This window comes from Lissotriton vulgaris, chromosome 4_1, assembly GCF_964263255.1.
Source record: "Lissotriton vulgaris chromosome 4_1, aLisVul1.2, whole genome shotgun sequence".
NCBI lineage: Eukaryota > Metazoa > Chordata > Amphibia > Caudata > Salamandridae > Lissotriton > Lissotriton vulgaris.
The window spans coordinates 2071493563-2071512418 of NC_141691.1; the positions used below are offsets into that span (position 1 = coordinate 2071493563).

General features: G+C 49.0%; 1 protein-coding gene across 1 annotated transcript; it reads right to left on the bottom strand.

The window, feature by feature from the left end:
• Positions 1 to 5707: 5707 nt before the first annotated feature.
• LOC147725036 (uncharacterized) lies at positions 5708 to 16837 on the bottom strand. Its single transcript, XM_086918148.1, is given in 3 exon segments — positions 5708 to 7962; positions 8018 to 8168; positions 16685 to 16837. Coding segments are annotated over 3 exon segments (2559 nt in total).
• Between the last annotated feature and the right edge of the window lie 2019 nt (positions 16838 to 18856).

An 18856-nucleotide genomic window follows, 5' to 3' on the forward strand; every position in this document is an offset into this window, starting at 1 on the left:
AATTAGTCCTGAGCCTGCTTCGGTGTGTAAGTGTTGCATAAGGTGAGAATTCGTTGCCCAATCTTGACCATCACTTTGAGGAATCTGCCATCCTTGCTACAGACTACCCTGGAGTTGCCCTGGTGAATGCCTGCTCGAGAAAGGATTGCCACCCCCACTGAATTAGTGGGTGCAGATGCCCAGAGTTGAAGGGAGTATCTAGGATGAGCCATGCAAGAGACATCCTCCCTCAGCAGGTGAGTTTCTTGCAGAAATATGATGTCCGGATTTTGCAGTACAAGATATTGCCATATCTGGTGGCGCTTGTTGGGGGAGTTAAGACCCTTCACGTTGAGGGAGAGGAGTTTCAGACCGGGTACGGAAGTCATGATACCGGTGTATCATGTGCTAGCACCATCTCAGGCAGAAGAGTAGGAGTAGGACGCAGTGCAGCCCCCCTCCGAATGAGACAAGGGCAATGGTGGTTGCTGTAGGGCCTAGTGCAATGCTGAGGGAGAAAAGAGTAACCTTCACAAAGAGAACCCCCCACTATTATCAGGACCGCCCCCACCAGAGATAGTGATAGTGAGAGAGAAGAGAAAGGTGAGAGAGAAGAAACATGGTAGCCAAAAAATAACAATGGCCAACAAGGTCTATTCCAGTCCGGGGGTAAGCCAGGCTCAGGCCATCCCATAGATGTCACTCTCTGAGGAATTGAAGTGGAGAGGTGGGTCTCAGGAGATCAGCATCATCATTAATGAGCGTAGTCTGGAACCGCCGCAGGGGCGCAGTTCAGGCACGGGGCAGTCATGTCCACAAGATGAGTGTGGCACTAGGTCCATTCTCGCAAGGGGGCAGCCCAGGTGGTGGTGCTCGAAATTGCATGCAGGAGCGCCTAGTGGTTATTTTTCAAATGACTGAGAGCCCGGGGCCGAGTGTCCACCCTCCAAGGAACAAATGTGTTGTATAATGTCTTGTTTCACCTGGGATGAAGCAGTGTCACCCCGCTGGGAAGGGCGCCTGTGGCTGTGTATCTTGGCCCACTTGGGTTTTGCAGGTTTGCGGTTCAAAGAGGGCAGTCTTGAGGGGCTAGATGGCGGTGTGGCTGAAATTTGGTGCAAACGGGTGGCCCCACTGGTATTGGACGCCCAGTTCTCTTAGGTTGTCAGTGATGGGCCTGAATTCTCTGCGGCGATGGAGCGGGTGGGGGCAAGATCATGGAACAGCTGGATGGGAGTACCTTTGAAGGTGAGTTCTGATTTGTCTCATGCTGCCTTGAGGATGGCCTCCTTTTCTGTGAAAAAGTGAACCCAGGTCAGGACACCCAATGGGCGCGGTCTAACTCCGGTGGGGACGCGTTATTCTCCCCCTGATCTCGTGGAGCAGGTCTGCTACAAAAGTCATGATGTCCGAGCCCTCTGCCCCAACCGGAAGGTGCAAGGTATTGCGGCGTCCCCTATTTTCTAAGTCCTCCTGATTGATCTGCAGCTCGATGTGCTGTTCCTCCTGGGGGGCCAGGTGCTGCCATAGTTGCTCCTGGTCCTCCGTGCGGGCGTCGACTGTCATTTCAAGGTCATCCACTCTCCCTCCGAGTTCCACGAAGTCTCTCCTGAGCTCCTTGACACAGGCCTGCTCCTCTGTTCTAAGGGAGACGATTTCAGTTCTTGCATGAAACTGGCTAAGAAGGACTGGGTGACAGGGTCAGAAGATCCCTTGGTCGCTGATGCCATTTCCGCCGCCAGGGCCCGGCCCAATCTGTTCCACAGGGCCTTGACTAGGTTCTCTTTTGGGGATGTAGCGGAATCTTTCCCAGCCCATGAGAGAGTTATAGTCTCTCCGAGACCCACGGGACAAGTAGGGAGTCGAGGCAAGGAGGCACTGCGCAGAGTAGCCAGTTGTCTGGTAAGGTAGAGAACGGGCAAGGCGTGAGTGAAAGGGGGTATGGGCAGTCAGAGGCTATCCCCTTGAGGCTCCGGTGCCCCCCAAGCAGTCTACCGGCAGCTTGAGAGAGTTCGAGGTACAAAGCCGAGCAGAAACACTCCACTCCGGGGTACCGCATGTGCCCACCAAGATCCGCAGGGGCTCCCGTGTTTGCTGGGGGGGCGAGGCGTCTACAGTCCCTAGGGAACAGCCAGAAGGCAGTGCCCCCCACACACTCACCGACGTGGTCCTGCGAAGTCACTGCAGCACAGCAGGCCAGGTCACCAGATCGAGGCAGGGAACGTTCACCAGTGGTCAGGGAGGTCACTTTGTCAAACACCCTCTAGGGCCCCAGGGGTTGTGAGCAGCCGCCACAGATGTCCGCCTCAGGCTCCTTCCAGGGTCTCTCCAAGAATGCCCAGCTTATTATCACCCTAAAGCACAGGAGCGCACACAGAACATGCTGTCCAGACGGCCCTGACCGGTGTGCATCAGCCGGGGGTCCTCCACGGGTCCTCCACAGGCCTGCAGTGGGTCAAGGCAGACAGTAGGCCCTCTCCAGCCTCACAAGGGCACCCAAAATGGCGGTGGTGTGAGTCATGGCATGTTGAAGCGCCCTGAAGGTATCAGGGCATGAAAGGTCTATCCACTCAGGTCGTCACCCCGGAGCCCAGCAAAAGGCAAGGAGGCTCTGACACGGTGTCACGAGTTCACAGCAGATCTCAGTCAGGCAGCAACCTCCCAGGTTCCAGGGAGGCCCAAGATGGTGGCCGCAATGTTACTGCTTAGGTCTAAGCCCTGCTGGGGTAGGCATGTCGTTTGTCACCGCCCTAGGCCGCAGGAACCAGCGGGGGACCCCAAAGTCCAGGCTCACTTGCGGCACCACCCGGAGAGGGCCTGCGGTCCAGCCAGGTCCCAGCGGTCAGCGTCAGGCCAGTCTAAAATGGCGCCCGAGGGAGTCTCCACCGATGTCAGCCCCCACCACCAGCAGCACCGGAGGTCCCGGCTCCCGATGCACTGCCGCGGTCTGCAGGATCCCCAGCGGAGTGCCCTGGAGGACCGCCGGGAAAGTGGGAAGGGTCCCGGCCAGGCAGGAAGGCCTCTAGCTCCGGCAGGCTCAAAATGGCAGCTTCATCCACCTAGGCCAGAGTCCACAGGGACGGGCCGCATGCACCACAATCAGCTGTCTGAAGTGGGTGCCATGCTCGCAGCAGAGGCTCAGGCTCTTCTGCCGGGCTAGCAACCCAGTCAGAGTCCACTGTAGGCCCCCAGCGCCACTAGATCTGGCGGGCGCAAGATGGCGGCTTTGCTCATCCAGGACAGAGTCCACAAGGACAGGGCCGCATTCACTGCAACCAGTTGTCTGGAGCGAGTGCCAAGTTCCCAGAGGAGGCCCTGACTTATTCACCAGGTGGACACCCCAGTTAGAGTTGTCTGCAGGTCCCCAGAGCTACTATAAAAGCTTAAATAAGCAGCGGCTGTCCAGAGCAGTGATGGCGTGCATCTCACTCCATGCGTAGCAAGACCACGCCCCCGGTTTAAAATTTTTAGACCCTCCTTGGTGTAAAGGATTTTTTCACAATGACATCCATGTATCGGTGTCTACAGATACGATCACCTGTAAAAGGACATGCAGGTCCAAGATTCCCCTTTGTGATGGAACGCCCTCTCTGCCAAATTCTGTATCAGGCCACTAGTCTCGCACAATGGACTGGAAGGAAGACTTTCAATACCCTAATATTTGAGGAAAACACCTAAAATGCACAGAATTAAAAGTAAAGACTTTGCTTCTTTAAAAGTCCCTGCCATTATCGAGAAAGTGTTTGCTGTTTTCCTCATCAGGCTCTCCTCTTTGTGCCTGTGGATTTGAGTATCTTGGTCTCTGTAAGTCTTTCTCCATCGACCATTCTACAAGCACTCGATATACCATTGCATATTACATCACTTATAGTATGAGAAATCAAAGTGTTCATAACAACACTTATCACATCTTAAATAACATAATGTTTCATTACACACTGCATGGTAGAGTGACGAGTTATAATTAATTAATGTAGTGTGGCAACAAGAGTACGTACAGAGGTGCGCGTGACATATTAAATTGAAGGTTGTGAGTAAATTAGAAATTTAAGTTATACCTGCTAATGCACAACTTCTAAATTTAAGATATAACTTTAGAATTTCTAATCCTTGTATAGTTTAATTTGGGTTTGTGTAGAAAGAATAAATTTGTCTAACTTTAACAGGAAACAAGTGGGAGCACACTGCCTCACATTCCAGCATGCAGTTTGCCCATTGGATTATGGTAAATGCAGTAGAAATTTGTACTTACTTTAGTTGTAGTGCAGTGAACACAACTTATATGCTGTAAGTAGGGTGTGAATCGATGGGTAGTATTCACATTCTCCTTTTTTATCTTTATGTGTTTACTGTTTGCAACAAAGAAAGGAACATGAGTAAAGTGTATTGTCCTGGTTGCACGGTAACTTGTATGTTAAATGTTTAATGTTGTATGTTTTTGTTACATATAAGTTGTGTTCACTGCACCATTCACTGTCCTTTTACTTTGGGTTTGAGACACGTTTACGTTAAAGCTTGATGGCACCAATGATGAGAACAGGGCCATCCTGGTGAGTACCAGCCAGGGGTCCCATTGGTGGTGCGCCCGTGAGGTGCCATCTCGCTCTCCACACTTTTTTTCTGTTGTCTTCCAAGGTGATTGTTAGTCTTGTGCTGTTCCAAATGTGTAGATCAGAGCTAGGTTGCTTTGTGGAGAAGTGTGGCTCAGGGGTTAGAGGCGGCAGACCAGGAAGCTGAGATCGGCCCTGGACCAGGGTTCAATTCCCCGCCTCGGCGGGTCTTGGGCTAAAAATTCCACGGACTCGATAACTCTCGCTACGGTGCCTTCTCGACTCACGGGTTTACACTCTGCGACTCTGGGCAATAGCTTGCTTAATCTCCACAACGGCCCCTCGCGGCGGGATGCCTGGCTTTCACCTTGTGGATACCCTGCCGGGGTTATCTCACAGGGGAATACCAGGACGGGTTCCCTAAGCAAGCGCCGGGAAACCCACTGCGGGTAGCTGTGCGCTATATAAGCTCAAATACATTTACATTTATATAGGCAATAGACTGAGACATCTTGGTAATCTCTAGACTAAGGGTTTTCCTGGGGTGATTAATGCTTAACCAGTGATGTTTACAGATCAATAGACAAATATTGCCGTGAGAACTAGGATTTACGTTGTTTGATGACTTATTGAGTGGAGGGCGTCCTAGTTTTGTCTTTCCCTCTAGACTCCTATTTTGTTTATGCCTGTGGTACTGGGACCTGTGAAGACCTGGGCAGCATTTCATCATCCCCGGATGACTTTTCTTTGCTCTCTACTACTTCTGCTCTCTACTAATGAACAGCCAAACCGAGAAACATGTGTCCAGAGAGAACAGTACTACCTGCATTAACTTTGGTGAAAAACTCCAGCAACTTTGAAGTAAGTGTACCGCATTCACCAGAAGGCACTGGGGTCAACTGTCCTGGGATGAGAGGCAGTGTGCTCCCACCCCCTTCTATAACTTAGCTTTAACCTTTGTTTTGTTATTGATCATAGCTTACTTATTTCACATTTTATTTAACATTTCAGGGTATACATAAATCAACCTTTACTGAAGATCAGTTCTTTGATGCTGGAACACACCTATGCTTCGAGTGAAGCTTTCCCCATTTTCATGGTTTGTCCCTTGAATGGATTATGTGAGGTCTTAACAGTGTGCTGTTCAGATTTAAGCATTTCCTATATTCTGTTAGCTGCTAAAGTTTGTCATCAGTATGAAGTATCTGATGTCTCAACAGGTTGAACTTTAGAGAGAAGCTTTTCACACACTCTGTACACTGAAAGGGCTTCTCACCAGTATGGGTTCTCTGATGCTTCACCAGGCAGTGCTTCTGACTGAAGAATTGTCCACATACTCCGCAGTGAAAGGGTTTCTCACCAGTGTGGAGTCTCTGATGCACTTCTAGATTGTGCTTCTGACTGAAGCTTTTTCCGCGTTCTGTGCACAAATACAGTTTCTCATCAGTATGAATTCTCTGGTGTCTCAACAGATTACTCTTTAAAGTGAAACTTTTCCCACACTCTGTACACTGAAAGGGTTTCTCGCCAGTATGGATTCTCTGATGCACTTCTAGGGTGTGCTTCTGACTGAAGCTGTTTCCACATTCTGCGCAGAGGTAGGGTTTCTCACCAGTGTGGATTCTCTGATGTTTGAACAGTGTGCTTGAATGAGAGAAGCGTTTTCCGCATTCTGTGCACCAAAACAGTTTTTCATCAGTATGAATTCTCTCATGTATCAAAAGATGCATTTTTAAAGTGAAGCTTTTCCCACACTCTGTACACTGAAAGGGTTTCTCGCCAGTATGGATTCTCTGATGCACCTCTAGGGTGTGCTTCTGACTGAAGCTTTTCCCACACTCTGTATACTGAAAAGGTTTCTCACCAGTATGAATTCTTTGATGTACCTCTAGGGTGTGTTTCTGACCGAAGCTGTTTCCACATTTTACACAGAGGTAGGGTTTCTCACCAGTGTAGATTCTCTGGTGTCTGAACAGTGTGCTTGAATGAGAGAAGCTTTTTCCACATTCTGTGCACCTATACGGTTTCTCATCAGTATGAATTCTCTGAATTTTCAAATGATTAGTTTTGAAAGTGAAGCTTTTCCCACACTCTGTACAATGAAAGGGTTTCTTGCCAGTATGAATTCTCTGATGCCCCACCAGGGTGTGCTTCTGACTGAAGCTTTTTCCACATTCTGCTCAGAGGTAGGGTTTCTCGCCAGTATGGATTCTCTGATGCAGCACTAGTTTGTGCTCCTTACTGAAGTTTTTTCCACATTCTCCGCAGTGGAAGGGTTTCTCACCAATATGGATCCTCTGATGCACAACTAGGTTGTGCTTTTGACGGAAGCTTTTCCCACACTCTGTACACTGAAAGGGTTTCTCGCCAGTATGGATTCTCTGATGCACCTCTAGGGTGTGCTTCTGAATGAAGCTTTTCCCACACTCTGTACACTGAAAGGGTTTCTCACCAGCATGGATTCTCTGATGTACCTCTAGGGTGTGTTTCTGACCAAAGCTGTTTCCACATTTTGCACAGAGGTAGGGTTTCTCACCAGTGTGGATTCTCTGGTGTCTGAACAGTGTGCTTGAATGAGAGAAGCGTTTTCCACATTCTATGCACCTATACGGTTTCTCATCAGTATGAATTCTCTGATCTTTCAAAAGATTAGTTTTGAAAGTGAAGCTTTTTCCACATTCTGCGCAGAGGTAGGCTTTCCCGCCAGTATGGATTCTCTGATGTCTAAACAGTGTGCTTGGACGAAAGAAGCATTTTCCACAGTCTGTGCGCCAATACCGTTTATTAATTGTATGCATTCTGTGATGGTGCAACAGACTACTCTTTAAAGAAAAGCTTTTCCTACACTCTGTACAATGAAAGTGTTTCTCACCAGTATGGATTCTCTGATGCACCACTAGTTTGTGCTTCTTACTAAAGTGTTTTCCACACACTGTACAACGAAAGGGTTTCTCGCCAGTATGGATTCTCTGATGCACCACCAGATTGAGCTTCTGACTGAAGTTTTTTCCACATTCTCCGCAGGTGAAGGGTTTCTCTCCGGTATGGATTCTCTGATGCACAACTAGGCTGTGGTTTTCACTGAAGTTTTTTCCACATTCTGTACACTCATAGAGTTTCTCACTGGGATTGATTCTCTGATGCTTCACCAGTGTGTACATATTAGTTAAGTTTTTTCCACCTTTTGTATAATGGTAGGGTTTCTCACTAGTATAGGTTAACTGATGTCTCATCAGTGTGATCTCCCGACTGAAGCCTTTTCCGCTGTCTGTACAATCATACGGTTTCTCACCAGTGTGGACTCTCTGATATGCCAAAAGGGTTGTTTTTGAACAGAAGCTTTTCTCACATTCTGTACAATGATAAGGTTTCTCACCAGTATAGACTCTTTGACTCAGTGAAGTTTTTCTCACATTCTGTACACTGATGTGACCTATCCTCAGATTTAACTATTTCATGACCGACCAGCAATGATCTCTCAGTGTAACCTTTCCGATATTCTGTATACGGGTAGAGCTTCTCCCCTGAAAGCATTCTCTGATAATTCAACAGAAAGTTCTGCGAGTCAAGCTTTACTCGCATGCCGTACACTGGTATTGTGTCTCTTGAGGATATTCTGATGTTTGAACTGATATTGCACTAGAATGAAAAAAATAAGATATTTGTACACTTGTGTGGATCTGTCTCATTATGGTTCATCTAATGCAAATATAGATGTGTGGTCTGAGAGAAGCTTTTCTCAGGCTCTACACTAATATGGTTTCTCATAGAAAATATAAGCAAAATTTTTTCCCTTTATGAAATGATACAGGTTATCCCTGGTTCAAATCTTCAAAGTGTCCATAAAGATGAGCTCTGTATGAAGCCTTTACTCAAACTAGGTCAGTTTTTCTCCCCGGAAAAAACTGCACAATGTGCATACAGGGCCCGGCGTCCAGTGAACGTTTGCTCAGACTCTGCACATAGATACAATTCTTTTTCTTGTGATGCAGCTCAGATCTGTTCATCAGGTCCTTTTGATTCTGTGAATGAGAAACACATTTTTACACATTTACAAATTAAAAGTAGTAGCTGTTTTCAGTCAAGTGGCTATAAAATGAAGAAGCTGGCTGAGAAAGAGTGAATTTGAGTGGAGAGGCACAGAAGAAGGAAGGCATTGGTGGCTGCCTCTGCGACATCTAATAAGTGAACTAGTTTGTTCAGTGTGCTGCCACCAATCATAAATCCTAATCACAACAGCCCAGTTTTGAGATACGGCCTCATTCTCTGTATGTCTTACTCAACCCGTCTCGGTCTCTCATTGATTCTTCCCCTCCGTTGGTTTTTCTGTTATGATTCTCTCTCTCTGTGTCTCGGTCTCTATTGTGACAATGATCTCAGTGACTGCTCCTCTTGTTGCCAGACAAGTACTATAGAGAATCAGGGATGTGTCTTCTGGTGCCAAGTGACCAGACAATACAACAGATAGAAGTAATTATAGTGTCCTACAGCTTGTTTTTATCTTTCAGTTTGTGAGAATTAGGACGCTGATAAACATCTGTTTAATTCTTTTTCTGAAGCAGGTGTACCACTATTAAAATGAAAAGGAAACAAGGAACGACATTTTGTATCTTGTGCGACTTGTGAGGTCTATAACAATTGCTCCTCAGAGCCCTTTGCAGCCTCGAGTGCCTTTTTGAGCTTCTTGCAGTCTCAGTGCGCCTCTAAGCTCCCTGCAGCTGTTGAGAGGCCTTCTTAGACCACTGTGGTCCTCCACTTTAGTTCACATTGTTAACGTTTGAGGCTGGAATTGTTTTAGCAATTTTTTTTACATGTTCTGCACTTACATGATCTTATTCTAAGAATACAGTATACATGTCACCTGTTTTTAGAACGCTTTTCTCTTTACGTAATCTGTACATTCTGTTCAAGTGCTTGTGCTGCCCGTTCGCAAACAGCTTCTTGATCAAGGCATGTCTACGCCAAAACACGTTGAGCTGTTAATCACCATGGTGTATTAGATTTCATGACTAAAACAACTTGGGATAATTGCATTTTTGAGGCGCACATAATCAAGTGTCCGGATGTGGATTTAATAATAGATGGTTCCTCAACCCTTGGCTTGCACCGGTGCTGCCAGGATCCCGGCTACGTGAGGACTCAGTGGAGATGATGGTGATATATACATATAAATATACGCATTCACAGAGTTTGACTTCCAAGACACCAAACGCAGCGGCACAGATCGAAACACCAGCATCAGTGGGGTATTAATTCATTTTCTTTTTATTTCCTTTTCATTTCTTATGTGCGAACTGCAAGATGTTCATAAAAGTACTAAGTAAATACAGATAAGGTGACTGATGCTTTTAGGCTGACGCCTTCTACATAGATATATTTTAATATATTTATTGTTTCATCTGCCTAATTGTCGTAGCTCATTCTCTCTATGCAAGATTATGATTGCACCAATCAATGTATCGAAAACTTAACTCACATCTTTTTTGTGTTTATCCTGGTCATGCGTGAGTAAAACAACAAAAGGGTAAGATCTGTTTCCATGGTTCCCTCGGGGATCACGTTGTCATGTTCAGGTTGCCAAAATCACTTTCTACCCCCACTAAGGTTACGGTGATGCACAGTGAGCTAACCAGAAATTGGGCGGACAGTCTTTTATGGTATAGATGGAATCTAACCCTGCAGTCTGAAGTTCTGGTGTCCTATCATGCAGTTCTATTCTTCCAGAAAGAACCATATGAGACAGCCTCTATGCCCCTCCGATCGCCCTGCAGCCTCAGTGCCCCTCCGATCGCCCTGCAGCCTCAGTGCTCCTCTGAGCTCTCTGCAGCCTCAGTGCTCCTCTGAGCTCTCTGCAGCCTCAGAGCTTCTCTGAGCTCCCTGCAGCCTCAGAGCTCCTCTGAGCTCCCTGCAGCCTCAGTGCTTCTCTGAGCCCCCTGCAGCCTCAGTGCTCCTCTGAGCCCCCTGCAGCCTCAGTGCTCCTCTGAGCCCCCTGCAGCCTCAGTGCTCCTCTGAGTCCCCTGCAGCCTCAGTGCTCCTCTGAGCCCCCTGCAGCCTCAGTGCTCCTCTGAGCTCCCTGCAGCCTCAGAGCTCCTCTGAGCTCCCTGCAGCCTCAGTGCTTCTCTGAGCCCCCAGCAGCCTCAGTGCTCCTCTGAGCCCCCTGCAGCCTCAGTGCTCCTCTGATCCCCCTGCAGCCTCAGTGCTCCTCTGAGCTCTCTGCAGCCTCAGTGCTTCTCTGAGCTCCCTGCAGCCTGAGTGCTTCTCTGAGCTCCCCTGCAGCCTCAGTGCTCCTCTGAGCCGCCTGCAGCCTCAGTGCTCCTCTGAGCTCCCTGCAGCCTCAGAGCTCCTCTGAGCTCCCTGCAGCCTCAGTGCTTCTCTGAGCTCCCTGCAGCCTGAGTGCTTCTCTGAGCTCCCTGCAGCCTCAGTGCTCCTCTGACCTCCATGCAGCCTCAGTGCTCCTTTGAGCTCCCTGCAGCCTCAGTGCTCCTCTGAGCTCTCTGCAGCCTCAGAGCTCCTCTGAGCTCCCTGCAGCCTCAGAGCTCCTCTGAGCTCCCTGCAGCCTCAGTGCTTCTCTGAGCTCCCTGCAGCCTCAGTGCTTCAGTGAGCTCCCTGCAACCTCGGTGCTTCTCTGAGCTCCCTGCAGCCTCAGTGATCCTCTGAGCTCCCTACAGCCTCAGTGCTTCTCTGAGCCCCCTGCAGCCTCAGTGCTTCTCTGAGCTCCCTGCAGCCTCAGTGCGTCTCTGAGCTCCTGCAGCCTCGGTGCTTCTCTGAGCTCCCTGCAGCCTCAGTGCTTCTCTGAGCTCCCTGCAGCCTCAGTGCTCCTCGCAGGCTCAATGCTCATCTGAGCTTTCTGCAGCCTCAGTGCTAATTTGAGCCCCCTGCAGCCTCAGTGCACCTCTGAGCCCCCCTGATGGGAACTGAGGCTGCAGAGAGCTCAGAGGGGAACTGAGGGCGCAGGGAAATCAGAGGATAACTGAGGCTGCAGGGTGCTCAGAGGGTAAATGAGGCTGCAGGGAGCTCAGAGGGGAACTGAGGCTGCAGGGAGCTCAGAGGGGAACTGAGGCTGCAGGGAGCTCAGAGGGGAACTGAGGCTGCAGGGAGCTCAGAGGGGAACTGAGGCTGCAGGGATCTCAGAGGGGAACTGAGGCTGCATGGAGCTCAGAGGGGAACTGAGGCTGCAGGGAGCTCAGAGGGGAACTGAGGCTGCAGGGAGCTCAGAGGTGCACTGAGGCAGCAGGGAGCTCAGAGGTGCACGGAGGCAGCAGGGAGCTCAGAGGTGCACTGAGGCAGCAGGGAGCTCAGAGGTGCACTGAGGCTGCAGGGAGCTCGGAAGAGCACTGAGGCTGCAGGAGGCTCAGAAGAGCACTGAGTATGCTGGGGGTTCAGAGGTGCAGAGGAGCACTGAGGCTGCAAGGAGCCCAATAGGAGAACTGAGGCTTCAGGGAGCTCAGAGGTGCACTGAGGCAGCACGGAGCTCAGAGGTGCACTGAGGCAGCAGGGAGCTCAGAGGTGCACTCAGGCTGCAGGGAGCTCAGAGGGGAACTGAGGCTGCAGGGAGCTCAGAGGGGAACTGAGGCTGCAGGGAGCTCAGAGGGGAACTGAGGCTGCAGGGAGCTCAGAGGGGAACTGAGGCTGCAGGGAGCTCAGAGGGGAACTGAGGCTACAGGGAGCTCAGAGGGGAACTGAGGCTGCAGGGAGCTCAGAGGAGTACAGAAGCCACTGGGGTCTCAGAGGAGCATTGAGGCTGCACAGAGTTCAGAAGAGCACTAAGGCTACAGGGGTCTCAGAGGAGCACTGAGGATGCAGGGAATTCGAAGGAGCTCTGAGGCTGCAGGGGGCTTAAAGGACCACTGAGGCTGCAGGGGGCTCAGAGAGCACAGAGGCTGTGGAGGCTCATGGGAGCACTGAGGCTACAGGGATCTCACAAGAGCATTGAGGCTGCAGGAAGCTCAGATGAACTCTGAGGCTGCAGGGAGCTCGGAAGAGCACTGAGTATGCTGGGGGTTCAGAGCTGCAGAGGAGCACTGAGGCTGCAAGGAGCCCAATAGGAGAACTGAGGCTTCAGGGAGCTTAGAGGTGCACTGAGGCAGCAGGGAGCTCAGAGGTGCACTGATGCAGCAGGGAGCTCAGAGGTGCACTGAGGCAGCAGGGAGCTCAGAGGGGAACTGAGGCTGCAGGGAGCTCAGAGGGGAACTGAGGCTGCAGGGAGCTCAGAGGTGCACTGAGGCAGCAGGGAGCTCAGAGGTGCACTGAGGCAGCAGGTAGCTCAGAGGTGCACTGAGGCAGCAGGGAGCTCAGAGGTGCACTGAGGCAGCAGGGAGCTCAGAGGTGCACTGAGGCAGCAGGGAGCTCAGAGGTGCACTAAGGCTGCAGGGAGTTAGAGGAGCATTGGCTGAAGGTGGATAAGAAGCAAAAATAAAAGGTGGATAAGAAGCAAAAATAAAAGGAAGCAGAGAGGTCTATACCTCTCAAAGTGCAAACGAAACTGTCCTGAATTCAAATGGTGTGAACACTAATTAATACCAAAGAATCCTTCAGAGTATCATCCCATATCCCACACAAGCAGAACACAATTATTTCAATATACACATTTTGAATGCATATAAATTGTGCTTCATACCTGGCAAGTTCACACATTGCCTGTGTGTCATTCCCATGATTTCATAGAGGTGATGAGAAATTAAGAGGGAGACTGGTAACTATTTGACCCAAAACGCTGTGTATATAAAAAAATCCTCTCAGAGGAAAAGAGGCAAGACAGGAACAACTTTGGGGTAAAACTATTCCAAGCAAGTTGAGATCATAACTCAAAGAACGTTTGGCACCCAGTCAACATGATTGACAGGGGACCTCACAATGCAAACAATACAATTATACCAGAACCTAATTGGGTATCATTTTCTGGAAGCTGACTTCAGTTTGCCCAAAGACAGTGGTACCAACACTTCTCTCGAGACAGTCCAACAGATGCACATGCAAAGGACAGTGGCTCACTAAAAACAGGGTCAGCAATACAGAATCCACATCATATTTACCGACTCAAACCAAGAAGGTCATACAGAGCTGCCAAGCGTTTAGATTGTACATGTGTGACACGTCCATAATTTCTTTGTACTTATGAGTGGCAATCAACAATCAAAGGGGTGACACTTAGAGTGACACTGTCAACCAAGTAAAACTAAGGGGAAGGTTTCGGAACACCGGGACCTCAGCCGCGTGTGTTCCAACTACGCAAGCGCAACCAAGCTTGACTTAAACGTGCATATGCCTCAGTTAAGACAGTGCTTGGTTAGCTGCTGGCTGCTGTGGTGAAGGCGGAAGCAGGAACACTTCAGGAAGAAAGCCAGAGGACACAATGAGGTAAGTGGGGTTGGGCTGGGGGGTAGGGGTAGAGTTAGGGGCAGCACAGAGTGGGGTGTCGAGGTAGGGAATGTAATGCGCAGTGTTTTAGGCCTCAGGGCAGGGGGAGGGAAATGGGTAGTCGGGTAGTTTTTAGGGCTGGAGATGTAGGTCTCTGGGCATTGGAAGGGGTTGGGGTTGTTTTAGGGACAGCACCGGGGTAGTTGGGCTGGGGTATTGTACGTAAAGGGGCAGGGATAAGGCCTCAGGGCAGGGGAGGGGAATTGGTAGTCAATGTTTAGGGTTGGGGGGAGGTAACAGGGCAGTGGAAGGGGTTGGGGTAGTTTTAGGAACAGTGCAGGGTGGGGTGGTCAGGGTAATGTATATTAAGTGGCAGGGGTTTAGACCTCAGGGCAGGGGAGTGGGCAGTGGGGGTAGTTTTTAGGGCTTGGGAGTCGGGGTAGGTCTCGGGGCAGTGGAAGGGGTTGGGGTAGTTTTAGGAACGGCGTGAGGTTCGGGGTAGGGGTAGTTGCGACCTTAGCCATGCATACCCCCATACCATGAAATTTTCAGGTAAAGGCATGCTTGGTACCCCTGGAAAAGAACTAGGATTACTGGTAAGTAACTTATCCTTCTCTTCCAGAAGATCCTCATCAATAGCCATAAGCACTGAATAGAATAGCAAGCCCAACCCCTCATCCTGCGGGCAAGTGACAAGTGTAAAATAAAGATTAATTGTTAAAAAAACATTTAAAAGACTCCAATTAAGCTAGCATTGGAACAGAGTCCTCAGGGAGGCTTGGCCTACTTGGGTATCCGCTCTGGAGTCAGAATCCAGACAGTAATGCCTGATAAACATATGAACTGACTTCTAAGTTGCAGCCTTGCAAACCTTGAACAACGGTACATTGTGTAAGAAAGCTATTGTAGCAGCATTTCCCCTACTAAAGTGAGCTTTAGGGGAGGCTAACAGAGGCTTGTTCGCTAATTGGTAAGCCAATTTAATACAGGGCACTATCCACCTTGAAATGGATCGTTTGGAAACTGGAAACCCTGTCCTAACAGAGCCGTAGTTTACAAACAATTAATCAGCCTTTCTAATGGATTTTTTCCCTCCAAATTTGAGAACCCTCTTAAGGTCTAATGAGTGAAGAGACCTTTCTGCTGGTGTAGCAGGATTGGGGAAAAAATAGAGGAGATAAATTGTCTGGTTGACACAGAAGACAGACACCACTTTGGGTAGGAAAGAAGGGGGGAGTCCTCAAAACCACACTATTGTGATGGAAAACCGTATACCGTTCCTTAGAACAGAGTGCTTGGATTTCACTAACTCTGCATGCTGATATAATAGCCACCAGAAAAGCTACTTTCCATGTAAGGTGTTGTAAAGTGGCCTTATGAATGGGTTCATAAGGAGGACCCATCAATTTCGACAAAACTAGATGCAACTCCCAAGGACGAGGAGGAGGTCGGACAGTGGGATAAACCTTCTTCAACCCCTGAAGGAAGTCCTTAAACACTTGAATTTGAAAGAAACAAGTTTGGTTAGGTGATTTCTGTAGGCTATAATGGCTACCAAATGAACTTTTATGGAATTGTGTTTCAAACCAGATTTGACCAAGTATAGCAGATACAGCACGATTACCTCTTCTTGCCCGCTTGTCAGACTCCAACCATTACGCATACACCATAAGTAAAATCTTTTCCATTTAAAAGAGTAAGAGGTTCTTGTGGATGGTCTCTTTGACTCCCTCAAAATGTTCATGCAGTCCTGAGGAAGGTTCAAATGTCCGTACTGCAGGACCTCAGGAGCCATGCTACCAAGTTCCGCGAGGGAAGGCTGGGGTGCAGAATCTTCCCTCTGATTTTGGTCAGAAGGTCCAGCCTGCACGGGAGCTCCCTGTGCGGACAGATCGAGAGCTGTAATAGGTCTGGATACCACCATTGGCGAGGCCAGTCCGGTGCTATCAGGATCATTCTCATCCTGGATCGGATGAGCTTGGTCACCACCTTCCGGATGAGAGGAAAGGGCTGAAAGGCGTATGCAAACGTCCCGGACCAGTCTATCAAAAGAGCATTCACTCTCGTTCCTGGTCGGTAAAATCTGGACACGAAGGCGTGGCATTTTTTTTTTTAGATCGTCTGCAAAGAGGTCGATAGATGAACAACCCCATTGATGAAAAATGTCCGCCACCACCTCGTCGTTGAGCACTCAATCTTCTTGTTCTTCACAGTGTCAACTGAGAGCGTCTGCTCGCACGTTCTGTTCTCCTGGCAGATGTACCCTTGTGATCGAGAGGTTCCTGGCCAGCAGCCAGTGCCAAATTGCATGAGATTCCAGAGACAGAGGGCGAGACTGTGTTCCACCTTGTTTGTTCTAGTAATACATGGTGGTTGTATTGTCCGTTTCTATCAGAATCGACTAGGACTGAATCGACGGATGGAATGCCTTGAGGGCCAAATGAACTGCCCGCAGTTCTAACATGTTGATATGATAGGTCTGCTCTTTGCTGGTCCATCTGCCCCGAGTCTGCTGCTGACCCAGATGCGCTCCCCATCCGTAAAGAGATGCATCTATGATCAGGGATTGTTTTGGAAGAGGTTGATGGAATGGGACTCACACTAGAAGACTCTTTGGCTGAGTCCACTAGAGAATAGATTTCTTTGCAGCTTGAGCGAGGAGAATTCGGTCTTCCTAATGACCTGAGGATTGGCCTCATTTGTCCTCCAGATCCTGCTGCAACGGTTCCATTTTCAATCTGGAGTTGGGTATGAGAAATATGCAAGAGGCTATCGACCCCAGTAGAGACACCACTTGCCTTACTGATGGTTGATGTGGTTAAAGGATGATATTGCATTTGTTTCTCATTGATAAGTTTCTCCTCTGAAGGAAACACTTTGCCTAGGCCGGAGTCCAAGGTGGAGCCCAGATAGTGGAGCGATTGAGTGGGCTGATGAACTGATTTTTCCATGTTCACATGAAGGCCCAAGCGGTGAAGGAGATCTGCGCAGATGTGGTAGTGGTGCTGCACCATGTGAGGCGATGATCCCTTCAACAGCCATCTATCCAGGTATGGATACACAAATAGGCCTTGGCGATGTAATGCTGCAGCCACCACTGCCATGCATTTTGTGAATACCCTTGGGCCAGATTCGAGGTCGAACCGTAAGACTCTGAACTGGTAATGCTTCGTGCCTACCATGAATCGCAGGAACTTGCGACGTCGTGGGCAATTGGAATGTGAAAGTACGCACCTTGGAGATCCACTGAACACATCCAATCTCCTTTCCTTAGATGTGGAAATATTTGATGGAGCGCCAACATACGGAGCTTCTCCTTTCGGATGTACTTGTTCGGAGATCAGATATCTACAATAGGTCTGAACTTGTTTGCTTGATCTTTTTTCGGAACAAGGAAATATCTGGAGTAGACTCCTTTTGCCCTCTGGGCAGGAGGCACCTCTTCTATGGCTAGTTTCTTCAGAAGGGTCAACACTTCCTGACGCAGCAGTTCCAGGTGGTGAAGACGTGACCTTACTGGAGGAATGTCTCTTGGAGGCGCGCAGAAACGTAGCGCGTACTCATTGTGCAGTATATTTAGCACCCACTGATCTTTGGTGATGTTGCACCACTCTTTTACACAACTTGAAATACTTCCTGCCTCTGGAGTGTGCAATGTGCTAGAGGAAGCAGAAAATCATTGCTTGCCTTGAGTTTTAGCTGTTGAAGAGGATTGTTGTTGATGTCCTCCTCTTCCTCTCGAGGAACGACGGCCTTGGTATTGAGATTTGTTTTGTTTGTTTTGCGACCATTGAAGGGTTTGAACCCTCTGTTGGTAATTTTTGCGGTTATATGGCCTGTAGCGTCGTTTGACCTCTTTTTTCTTCTCAAGGCCCACAGCCTTTAGTGTATCCAACTCTGCCTTCATTCTGGTCATCTCCTCATCAGTGTGCAATCCGAAAAGGGAGTTATCAGAGATTGGAAGATTCAAAATACGCTGTGGAGTTTCAGGTTTCAAAGCTGTTTGGCGCAACCAGGAAGACCTTTTTGCACATATTCCATGTGCAAATGAGTGCAGCCAAAGAAGCCCCCTCCGCTGCTATGATGATCACCTGATTGGTTACCAGCGCCCCTTCTTGGAGAATCTCTGAGAAGTCTTGTTGATCCTCCTTTGGCAGCTTCTCTTTAAAACGCTCAAAAAAATCTAATAAGGACCGGTCGTAATGGCCCAACAGGGCAGCAGCGCTAGACACCTTAAGAGAAGATGCTGCTGAGCTGCAGGTCTTTCTCTCCCAAGAATCCTGGGCTCTACTCTCCTTGTCTGGAGGAGCTAAGGAGGAAGAAGCCACCGCATGTGTCTTCCTTGCTGCTGCAATGATGACTGAATCCCGTGGAGGATCTGATTTCAGAAAGAGAGGATCCGATGCAGCAGGTTTATACTTTTTCAGGATCTGAGCCGGAGCTGCCTTAATTGAAGATGGGGTGAGGATGATGTCCATTAACGGTTCAAGGAGACCAGGGACTACAGGGAGTAATGGTCGAGCCGCAGAACTCTGATGGAGGGTCTCGAAAATGAGTGAAGTGGTGGTCTGAGGAGATGGCAGGTCTATGCTCAGCTTCTGTGCTCCTCTAGCAAGGACATTGTGGAAGGTGTTAACATCATCGATGGGTGACACTCTTGAAGGAGGGATATCTGTAAGGGTAGGAGAGTAGTCCCTTTTGGATGAGTGTGTTGAAGATGAAGACCAAGATGGTGTTCTTCGCCTTTTGATATGAGCATGAGTTGATCTATGCTCCAGAGATTTGCCTCGGTGATCCCTGGTTCAAGTAGTGGGGGACCTGTCCACCTCCTGCACCAGACGTTGTAGTTGGGATATGTGCAGTGGACTAGAATAGTCCGTAGGCTTCTGAGCATGACCAAGGGGTTCTTTCTGCCAGTGATGGAGAGGTTGAAGCCATCTGGGCGAAAGATGAATCGGAGATCTCCGTTT